The sequence below is a fragment of the Sabethes cyaneus genome, chromosome 3 (genome assembly GCF_943734655.1).
Source record: "Sabethes cyaneus chromosome 3, idSabCyanKW18_F2, whole genome shotgun sequence".
Taxonomy (NCBI): domain Eukaryota; kingdom Metazoa; phylum Arthropoda; class Insecta; order Diptera; family Culicidae; genus Sabethes; species Sabethes cyaneus.
Window position 1 is genome coordinate 185,830,800 of NC_071355.1, and position 12,227 is coordinate 185,843,026.

The window sequence follows — 12,227 nt, forward strand, 5'->3', positions numbered from 1 at the left end:
GCAACGTGCATAAGTAGCATGGGGAGAAATTCGCAAAGTATAAACTTGGGGTAACAAATAAATTACCTACATGACACTAAAATATATCTTGCATGTACCAGGTATGTGCATGTTAGTATCTCAACAATATCCGAAATAGGAATTTTAAGAGGATATCTTTATGTGTAAACTAGCTGACCCGACAAACTTCGTATTGCCTCAAATAATACTGTGTTGTACATAAATCGTGAATCTCGGATGACCTTTGTCACAATCTCGAGTTTTGTAAATTTCTGAGGAGTTCAACCTGAGGTAGTTTAATATACAAAATTGCAATTTTTCCGCACAGTAAAGTAGAAAACAACTCCCTTATTGCTTAGCCAAATAAAAAAAAACGGATAGCAATATTCGCCGTGATTGTATAACATTTCGCCGAATACCATTTCGTGAAAAACCTTACGCGGAATGTATCATTTCACGGAAAACCTTTTTGCGGAATGTACCATTTCGCAGGAGTGATCCTCTTAATCGCTGTCGCTCGTTCAGACCCAAATGAAGGAAAGTTATAGAGGTCAGTATACCTAGGACAACAAATAAACCTAGACAGTGGTGATTTCCGAGGGGCGGCTGCCCCCCACAGTGGCCGGCGCTTCCGACGGCGGGTCGCCGGCAACACTCGCGGCCTGCGCCCTTCTCGCCCTGAATCTTCTAGTGTTACTGTAGATAGTTTTTGGTGGTCTTGTTATTCTGTTTTTTTTTATTTATATGAAAGTCCTTACTTATCCCATTACCACAGGGGTGGAGGATCTCAATCCATCATAAAATAAATTCAAAAACTCCTACATACCAAATTTGGCGCCATTTGCTTGATTAGTTCTTGAGATATGAGAAAATTTGTATTTCATTTGTATGGGATCCCCCCACCTAAACAGGAGAGGGGAGGGGTCTCAATTCACCATAGAAACATTTCTTGCCTCCAAAAACATGCACATGCCAAATTTGGTTCCAATTGCTTGATTAGTTCTCTAGTTATGCAGAAATTTGTGTTTCATTTGTATGGGAGCTTCCCCCTCTTAGGGGGGAGGGGTCTCTAACTATCATAAGAACCTTCCCTGGCCCGAAAACCCTTACATGCAAATTTTCTCGCCGACTGGTTAAGTAGTTTTAGACTCTTTAAGGAATATACCGACAGACAGACAGATAGAAATCCATTTTTATAGGTATAGATTTGCGTTTCAAAAATCAATGCAATTTATTAAATAGGTTAGCTAATTTTGGTTCTGCAATAAATAAATTCATAAGATACAATAATCAAATCAGCTATTTGTAAGTATTTTAATAGAGTATCAAATAGATTTTTTTCTTTTAATTTTAGAATATATGGTTGCTCAAAATAAAGAAACACTGCGCAAAATTTACAGATTTTTAAAATCAGTTGTTTTTTACTAGACACAACACTTATGAAGAGTGCAAATTTAAAAACGGTAAACCAAAAGATCCCCTCAATAGTATGATTGATGAAGCCAATTGTACACGTCAAGAAGTGACCCGCTTGATGGGAGAAGATAATTTAAATCGCAAGTTCCTAGTGCCAAACCCGAGAGTAGCTTCACTGTACTGTTTACCTAAATTACACAAAAACCCACTAGCTATGCGACCAATTTCTTCGAATATTTGTACACCAACAGAAAAAATGGCAGCTTGGCTAGTCGAAGAAATGAAGAAATACCCGGTTTTACACGGTAAGAGCGTGAAAAATTCAATAGAACTCACGAGTCAACTAGAGAATGTTGAAGTAAAAAGGGGAGAAATTTTGGTGTCGTTTGATGTCAGCTCCCTATTCCCAAGCGTGCCAGTACCAGATGCTTCACAAAGTCTTCGATACCATTTGGAACGCAGCCGGGCACCGCACAATCATATAGAGGCCTATGTTTCTGTCGCAAAGCAATGCATGAATCAAAATTATTTTGTATTCAGAGGTAAATACTACAAGCAAATCCATGGCCTCAGCATGGGTAGTAAAATATCGCCCCTCTTGGCGGAATTGTTTATGAGCGACTTTGAGGAAAAGCTACAAAGTGAAAAACTTTTCCCACGCGTATGGAAGCGATACGTAGACGACATTTACGCCATAGTGAAGGAACGCTACGTGCCACAAACACTGAATTGGCTGAACTCACAGCACGAAAAGATCAATTTTACGGTGGAACAGGAAGTAGAGGGAAAACTACCGTTTTTGGACCTGCTGATTACCAGGAAAGAAGACAATACCCTGAAGTTCAGCATTTTTCGAAAACCAACGTCTACCGACCGTTACATTACTACGGACTCGAATCACTTCGGGGCCCAAAAACAAGCAGCTTTTCATTCTATGGCGCATCGTCTAGTCAATATCCCCATGGAGCAGGAAGATTTTGCAGCGGAAAGGGAAAGGATCCAGAAAGCTGCTGAATTAAACGGGTACGACAAAAAGTTTGTGGATAAAATAATCCGCAAACATCTCCGCAAAAAACAGCGCCATGATACCACTACACTACAGCCTGAAAGAGAAGAAGTACAAAGAATCAGCCTGCCGTTTTACCCGAAAGTAACAAACCATATTAGAAAGTTACTTAAGCGGCATGGTTTCCATGTGGTCCACAAAAGCGGCAATGCCTTACAGGAACTTTTGAATAATCAAAAGGACAAGGTTCCGCCCGACGAGCGCTCAGGAATTTATGAAATTCCGTGCCAGGATTGCCCAGCGGTGTACATCGGGCAAACGCGGAGAAAATTCAAAACTCGTCTAAAGGAACATAGAAAGGCAGTGGAGAACGAACGGCCCAACGACTCCAGTGTAGCCATGCACTCAATCTGCTCCAAACATAATATTAATTGGGGAAACGCAAAGCTGCTCAAAAACGTGAGAAAGTCTTCTCATTTGACTGCGTGGGAGTCGATGTACATCTGTACGGAGGACCGTCCCCTGGTGAATGAGGATGACGCTCTCATCACCTCACCGCTCTTTCAACTGACGAAGTTGAAACTGTAGTAAACAGCAAGTTACTACTTTGTATCCAGTCGACCACCGCTCTGATGATGGGTAGCATCATACCCGAAACCGGTTAGCGGATAAGGTATTTATGTTTTTGTAAGAACCATAAGTGTTGTGTCTAGTATTCGCGTTATTTAGTGTTCTTACGTTGCACATAAAATCAATATACATATTCAGTTGTTTTTTCTTAATTTTATTCTTATTTTTCGAAGTATTTGCGAGGAAACATATACAAACAGGTATTTTCTAGTAAAATAATCTCTATTTTCTCAATTCTCAAAACTAAATCCCGTTTTTGTTGAGTTGATTATGTGACATTAATGCGTTTAGATTGACTATATTTAGCATGAAACTTTTTCTAAATGTTGCCAATGCTACCTAATATCCAAGGCATCATACCACAAATGTTCTGGTGGTAACAAAAGCATCATGATGACGCAATCCACGTGTAACATGCTTTAAATTGCCAAAAAATGGCTCGATCTCAAAGTACATTTGTAGTAAAAATCGAAAGATCCAAGCAATCAAGAGCTAGGTTTAACAATAAGACGTGAATCCGTGACTACGAAGTTGTTGATATTTGTTTGGTTTTTGTGCGAGAATAAATGAGAACGAAGTATTTTTGTTTCTGTTCTGAAAAGTTGACCGGATAACGCCATACATGAATAATATTTTATTTGTAAACTCATCCTTTCTGGTTGCAGGTTCTTCAGATAATTAGACTATTCTCAGTCAATAATCATATCTTTCTTTCATGTCATGTTTTTAGAAGATTCATAACTCCGATGCTCTGTAACCTTTCCCTACTTTCCTACGTAAACATACTTATAATCGTTTTTGTTGTCAAAGTCCTCTTTTGACAGCTTTATACAGCTTCTTTTCGAAAGTCAACTCCTTATTGCTTGTTCCATTGTTTCCCATTTTTCATCTTATATGTATGCATATTCCATTGTCTATTATAAACCTTTGTTATACACAGTTGTTTATGACCGCCTTAATCCTCGTAAGGCTTTTCAAATGAAAAGTGCTGTACAACGGTGACTGGTTAACAATTTGGCTGCTTGCACGTATAAATGTTTGTTTTTAGATGTTGAAAGTAAAAGAGAACGAAAAGATGCTGAAAACTAAACTTTTAAATGAAAATAATATTTCATTTTATTGAATCAATAAAACAACAAGTTATTAAAAGTATTATCTATTGCTAGCGATTGATAGTCGGGACAATTCTACCACACAATTTTCTGTTGTTCGTAAACGTTGCTAATCAGCCGGAGAGAAACGTAGGAACTTATAAAAATGTTGGAATCACTGTCTGACGGGTGTACAGTGGTCCAAACAGCGAAATACGTGATCGTTTGATATAGCGCCGAAACGTGAAGTTTTTCGCATATAGTGTCTTTAGGAACATTTCTTGGTATAATAAGCCCCTTCTTGTGAGAGAAACCTTTGGGTGATTAATTTCCTTAAAAGTGAGATACGAAATTTATTTTCTCGTACACTCAAGATACAGGTTTGGTACTTTCGGCAAAGTTGTAGTAAAAATCAATACAAACAACTTTGTCAAAGACACCATACTTGTATCTTTTCATGGAAATTGTCTATGAAGCGTTATTCGTGGACAAATTCTTCAAGACAGTTTTTAAACCCTGGCTTATTCTGGGCAACTTTTATGTGTTCATAGTGTTCTAGAAAGTTGTTTATCTTGCTAAAATCAACGTTTTTGTAGAACATTATTATGCGCGATTTTCTGCAATTTCGGAGATTTTGATCATTTTTGATGAAAAATAGTACTAATTTGAGCCTCAATATTTCCCAAGGTGGCAAATGGTGGCAGACCAAACAACTGCTACTTAAAAGTACAACAAAAAACCTTTAAAAGCAAGTGTCAATTGTCTGTATCCGTTTGTATCCTCAAAAGTTATAGTTCTTTTAAAAATCCATCTCAGTCATGTTTATAGAACAATTAAAATGTACTTCGGATGCAATAAACGCCATTTTGTTTACGTTGACAATCTCTTTCTAACAAGTTGAGTTACCAGCAATTTTTTCGCCTATTTTCGAGTCGAAAATGAATGTAGACTTAAAATTATTTGCCGCAATTAATAAGAGCAAGACTTCCAAATAACTAACTTGAGTCTATTTTGTTCAATACCTTCGATTGGTGTCTTTTCAAAAGATCACACTCATAATGGGCTGGTATCGAATGGCCGAAACACAAATGGTCGAATCACGAATGGCTGAAATCCAAATGGCCAAATTTCAACAATAGTCACAGAAGGCCGAATTTTCTCGGAATGACTAAATACCGTCAAACGGGGTAACTTGCAACAGTTCTCAACTATGAGTGCAAGTGAAAACTTATCTGTAGTACATTTGAGAATATTTAATTAATACAAAGTTATTAGGTCTACCATAGAACAATTTCACATATTGAGAAAAAATATGCGATCAATATTGGCTGTTGTAGAATTTTTTAACTAATTTGTTTCTAGTAACCCCTTAAACGGGGAAGCGAGAGTTGTGTAATAACGCATTACACGTCGTATATCCACTATGCAAAATCGCATCATGTAGCGGATCGGGAGAGTTAAAAATCATCGATATCTCGGTTACGTAATACATGAATGTTCATTACGTTACGAGTGATCGTAATTAGACACTGTCATATTGCTGGTCGATTCTCTCAGTGAGGTATGTTTTCTTTTTGGCCTCTTCTATGACCATTTTCAGTATATCCAGAGAAAAAGTGGCATATTTCCGACTTACCGAAAGTATCTTACACTCTTCAGGTGTGCTTTAGTATTGTTTGATGCAAAATTAAATGATAACGTACCTCTTGAAGGTAACGGAACACAGCTTTTTATATCTACCAGCTGTTGCAAGTTACCCCGTTTAAGTATTTGTTTTACGAATAACGTGGTAACAAGTAAGATAAACAAAACTAGTCATCATAAACCAATTATTTTGTTTCCTTGTTGTTCATTTTACTATAAAAAATGTATGTTAGGCTCCTTTTATTTGAAGTGCCTGTAGGCGACACAAACGTTTTACTGACGAAAAATTGACGATGAATTTAACACCAACTTGTGGGATTTTTTAAAAATCACCAAAACAGCAGAAAATCAACATAATAGTATCTAAGGCTTCTTTGATCAGTTAACAACAAGATTCAGTGACTGATATAGATTAAAAATTGAAGTTACAGATCCAAAAGTACAGTAAAGTGGATCGATATAGTGTTGTTGCATGTTACCCCGCTGTTGCAAGTTACCCCGTTTGACGGTAACTATTTAATTAGAAAACACGAATTAACAAGCAGTTAACAATTAACTTTACTCAAACCAAAAATAAAATAAGCAACACATCTTTTTGTTGTACTTTTAAGTACGAGTTGTTTGATCTGCCACCATTTGCCACCTTGGGAAATATTTAAGCTCAAATTAGTAGTATTTTTCATCAAAAAAGCTCAAAATCACCGAAACTTCAGAAAATCACGTATAACAATGTTCTACATAAACATTGATTATAGCAAGATAAACAACTTTCTAGAACACTATGAACACGTAAAATTTGACCAGAATAAGTCAGGGAATAGAAACTGTTTCAAAGGGTTTGTCCACGAATAACGCTTCATAGATAATTTCCATGAAAAGATACAAGTATGGTGTCTTTGACAAAGTTGTTTGCATTAATATTTACTACAACTTTGCCGAAAGTACCAAACCTGTATCTTGAATGTACGAGAAAATAAATTTCGTATCTCACTTTTAAGGGAATTAATCACCCAAAGATTTCTCTCACAAGAAGGAGCTTATTATACCAAGAAATGTTCCTAAAGAAACTATATGCGAAAAACTTCACGTTTTGGCGCAATATCATACGATCACGTATTTCGCTGTTTGGACCACTGTGGGGTGCTCAAATTTTTGATTATAAATAATGGACTTACTGAGAACCATCACCACCAACCTCACTTGATGTGCAGCTCCAAATGTTGTTTTTTATCATCAGGCAAGGACAAAATAACTTCATCCAGATACTTACGTAAACGTTAACCCGATCAAATGAAAATAACACATTTATGACAGGATGAGTTCTAAATAATAAGTTTTTATAACAAAATCTCCTGTGCGTTTTGTTATAAATTTGGTCTCGTTAGTAGTTAAAATAACAAAAGTTGTAACAAAATCCGTTCTAGGCACAATTAGATCAAATTATGATATAATTTAGTTCGTTTTTGAAATACTTTGAATAAATAACTTCTATAATAAAAGATCCTCGGTAGACACACCTAGCTGCAAAAAAAGTAGATTAATTAATAGAATAATAAAAAAGTTCTAGCACGTCACAGTGACCTGGGGTCCTGGGGGCTATTCTGATGAAAACCATGCCTCTCATTTCGATGCCCGCTCTTCGGATCGCACCTTCAATAGCGATGAGTTCAATGAAGTGTGATACCTGGAACGATGTACTTCCGACATTTTTCACACCCTTTGCAGGAAGGTTTCATCTCATGGCGGTTTTTCCTTATCCAACCGTAGATTCATGGTGATATATTTGGAATAATAAAAATAGCGCAAAAATATTTGCGTACTTACTACGAAAATACAAATGCATAATCGCCCCCCCCCGTGCACTGGGAGGAAATACGTTGTTAGTCTTACACGCCAATCGTCATATGTTCGAATCTCGCCTGGAAAAGGCCATTAGAGCCAATAGGATCGTTGCCCTAGCCCTGCAACTGTCCTGTATTTGCAACAGATTAGATTATTTGATTTATAGGTCAAATTAATTTTGATGAGAAATATGCTCTCACAATTAACACAAAATCGATAATGCTAATGACAAGGTCGTCAGAGAACATTTATGGCAGTCAGTATGGCACCGAATATCACCCTTCCCTTCCCTTCTTCAGTGTACCAACATGCTCCCATAGACTCGGGAAACCATCACAAAAAAAATAAAAATAGTTCAACTTACCTGATAGTCGTGATAAGATCTTGCAACTCGAAGCACTAAATATTGCATTCTATAAGTTCTATTACAATTTGGGGCATAAACTACACTAAATACTGAGATTTTTGCCCAATTAAAATTCATCACTATATTTTCACTTTTTCACCGTCGATTTTTCATTAATTTTTTTCGGCCATTTAATTTCCATTCGTCACATAACTCGCGAAACTTAACTTGAGGCACAGAAAACGTTAATTTACCACCTGAACAGTTATTTAGTAAGATATTATAATGATTTTGCCCAAACTATACACTTGAATTGATAGGGAAAACTTTACTTCGTTTTGATTGCAATTCCGAAACCGCACGACCGTCGTTGCTGTACGTTACCAAGGAAACGGACGTACAGTGAACTCTCGGAAAAGTTAACTAGCTAAAAAGTTAATTGTTCAGAAAAGTTAAGCGTATATCAGCTCTCATGCAACGCTCTAAAAAGTTAATTTTTGACTTAACTTTTCTGAGAGTTTGAATTTATTGGTTGTCCAAGCGTTTCTTCACACACCACAGTGGTTCAAACAGCGAAATACGTGATCGTGTGATATTGTGCCGAAACGTGAAGTTTTTCGCATGTAGTGTCTTTAGGAACATTTCTTGGTATAACAAGCCCCTTCTTGTGAGGGAAATCTTTGGGTGATTAATTCCCTTAAAAGTGAGATACGAAATTTATTTTCTCGTATATTCGAGATACAGGTTTGGTACTTTCAGCATAGTTGTAGTAAATATTAATACAAATAACTTTGTCAAAGACACCATACTTGTATCTCTTCATTGAAATTATCTATTAAGCGTTATTCGTGGACAAACCCTTTAAAACAGATTTTAAACCCTGACCTATTCTGGTTAATTTTTACGTGTTCATAGTGTTCTAGAAAGTTATTTATCTTGCCAAAATCAACATTTCTGTAGAATATTATTATATGTTATTTTCTAAAACTTTGGAGATCTTGAGCTTTTTTTGTGAAAAATAGTACTTCTTTGAGCTTAAATATTTCCCAAGGTGGCAAATGGTGGCAGATCAAATAACTCCTACTTACAAGTACTACAAAAAACCTGTAAAAGCAAGTATCAATTGACTGTATCTGTTTGTATTCTCAAAAGTAATAGTTGTTTTAAAAATCCATCTCAGTCATGTTTACAGAACAATTAAACTGTACTTCGGATGCAATAAACGCCATTTTGTTTACGTTGACAATCTCTTTCTAACAGTTAAGTTACCAGCAATTTTTTCGCCTATTTTCGAGTTGAAAATGAATGTAGACTTAAAATTATTTGACGTAATTAATAAGAGAAAAGCTTCCAAATTACTAACTTATGCCTATTTTGTTCAATTTTGCATTACACTCTCTTTCCGCATTTTTCCAAAACAACATTTGATGATGAGTCATCTCACCTACACCTTTATTTAACATAATTAACTATATATGACGCTGTTTGACGATAATCACTTATAAAATTGACTGATAATAAAATTCACTATAAGCAATATTTTATGTGATAGAGTTACTGTCGGATCTAGTACGGATCTAGATACGCGATTCTACGTTTCATAATTGTTCATAACAGATTATTACCTACTACAGTTGGATTTCGAATTTGGCATGGTTCGATTTTGGCACGCCTCGATTTTGGCAACAAAAGTATTCGTATTTGGCAACACAAGATATTTCACTTCCAAAAATATGCTTTAATATCAATCAATTTCCGCATACATGTTTTCAATGACGAAAAAATGATGCCCTCAGTATGTTCATGAAAAAAAGTTATGTGGTTTCGAACAGTAATATTTTTATTGCCTTAGGACTACGTCTTACCGCAAGGGGCCAATAACCTATTTGCACCGGACGGATAGCTCTTGTTGGACTTTTTAAACATAAAATGGTTGCAATCGTTGATTAATGATATGTAGTCAATTTCTAAAGCATTTACATTAAATTTTTTCATATCGAAAAAGAGTCTCGATTTTGGCACGGTTTCGATTTTGGTAACATAGGCGACACGCATTTGTTGCCAAATTCGAAATCCTACTGTACTAACAACTCTGTTCTTCTGGAAAAAGTGCCATAATAAACAAAACGATAATGGCAACAAGTACTGAATCAACCAAGGCCTTTTTCTTGAGTTAGTATTAAAAATCGTCAATCGGGAAACATTAATTCAATATATTGTGGTAACATAAATGATTAAACCTCGGTAAGTTAATGAATAAAATGACTTGACAATCATAATCATTAGTCATGTTGCAAAATATAGACAAATATATATCCTCATGAGCGAAGTTTTCAGTGCATTAAAATCTTTCAAATTACCAAAATTTGATTGCCTCAAACCATCGCAATTAAACGATAAAAAGTAGGTACTACAATCATTGTTAGACTGTTCACAAAATATGGCCACATTCTGCGACAGCAGAATAGTGTTTATACAAAAAAGAAATCTAATGGTTCTCAAATTTGAATCGTTCGTTCAACGTTCTTTCCTAGAAATCCTCAGCAGCATTAATTCGGTCGTGTTTCCCTTTCCTCATATTTTAATTAGTATACTCACTGGAATGTTGCTACACCTATTATTCTCTTAGCGATGAGAGAACAGGTATGGAGAAAAAAAACTCAGTTTTAATCTGGCTAATATAAGGATCCGGATTTTTTTTCTGCTCTCTTACTTTATCTTGTTAACAAAGGCTTGTTGAAAACGCAGAAGCAACGTTTTCCTCCGTACAGAATCAGGAAAAAATAGGATATAACCCGGAGCACCACTAGATTCCGGAGTGTGCATCAGCCAGTGCCAGTCGCCTACGAGCAAGGAAATGGACAAGTGGAAGCAGAAGCAAACATTTCAAGCACCATTACTGTTCGGCTCGCTTCCAACCAACCCTCCGACAGCCGGTCGGAGCAGGGCCAACGGAAACTGATTGTGAGGCATCAGAGTATGAAGAGAAACCTCCTCTTCATAAGCATAATAATTGCCCATCCCCGTACTTTTCAGCAGCTTCTGTTACTCCCCCGGAGTCATGTAACGAAAATTCAAAACATTCAACGTCCTCATCGTATGCTCAATGTGCCTCGTACAAAACGTGATTGTATTCGAGTTGGCTATTTCAGAGTAGAATCACCATGCAGCAGCATAAGGCAGCAAAGAACGTACATGTTAGTCGGTTCGTGCCTCACACAAGCGCACATCACCAGTCAACTCTTCTTCTGGCCAGCCTCCACGATCGTCCCATAATAGGTAACCGCCCTCTACTGAAACCATTCTGCCAGACCTCTTAAAATGTCATTGAAAGCCATAATGAGGAAAGACGATATACCACACATAACTGGAGGAGATTTTTCGCATAATAGATTTTATGAGCATTGTTTCACCACTCAATTACGGTGCAACAGGGAAAGCGGCGGCTGTGGGGTAGTCTCCGATGCGGCAAGAGTATAAAGAACAATAGCAATTCGATACGACCTCCATTCCTAGCGTTCCCGCAGGGGAACCGACCCGAAATGGTACCCTTAAGTGTATGCAAAGAACAAGCACGTGAAAGGGTAATCTGGATGCTCGAAAGCAAACAGGAAAAACGACCCCATTCAAGCTTATTGGTTGATTAGGTTATTATTCCGAGAATCGTGTTGGACTTTTGCCGAGCGGAGGAGACACAGCGCGGTATGGGTTGACATTGGCCATTCAGAAGAAAAAAAGTGCTCGTTGACGATAGGAAAACGGTTGACAGTAATCTATTCGCATATATAAGCGTCGGTTATGATGGCGGCCAGATTGTGATGAAATATATAAGCGGGAAGGAATTTTTATAGACATGTCGGTTACTGTATGTTTTGGCGTACCTTGATTTTTAAATAAGATAAAATATGTCAAATAGGTTAATTATTGAAACTATGATTTTGTGTTCACTTGTTAAAGAAGTCAGAATTGTGGGAATTCATTCAAGTGGTATCTTCAATAGGCCGAAAGTATGGTGGGAGGGCTAGATTAAATAGATTTCAACATTAAATTTCATAAATATTTGAAAGAATTTCAAAAATACTAATGCCATAAATGGGTTTTAAATAACTTACAATGTACAGATTATGTCTAAAAGACGATGCATACCATATCTACAACGCAGAAAGTGGTTACCTCTTTGCTATAGAGCTAGGGTACGGGAATAGTTTGTCCTATGCGCCTATTTTAAACTATTGAACATAAATTTTGATAT

The 12,227-nt window shown here is 36.7% G+C and overlaps 1 protein-coding gene across 1 annotated transcript; it reads left to right on the forward strand.

Annotated features, from left to right (window-relative positions):
* Positions 1-1,990: 1,990 nt before the first annotated feature.
* On the forward strand, positions 1,991-3,010 carry LOC128740493 (uncharacterized). The gene has a single exon (XM_053836036.1). It carries the CDS (start codon positions 1,991-1,993, stop codon positions 3,008-3,010), a length of 1,020 nt encoding a protein of 339 aa, XP_053692011.1.
* Positions 3,011-12,227: the final 9,217 nt, after the last annotated feature.

Coding starts and splice junctions, on each gene's coding strand:
- LOC128740493 (XM_053836036.1), top strand. CDS start 1,991: ATGGGTAGTAAAATATCGCCCCTCTTGGCGGAATTGTTTATGAGCGAC.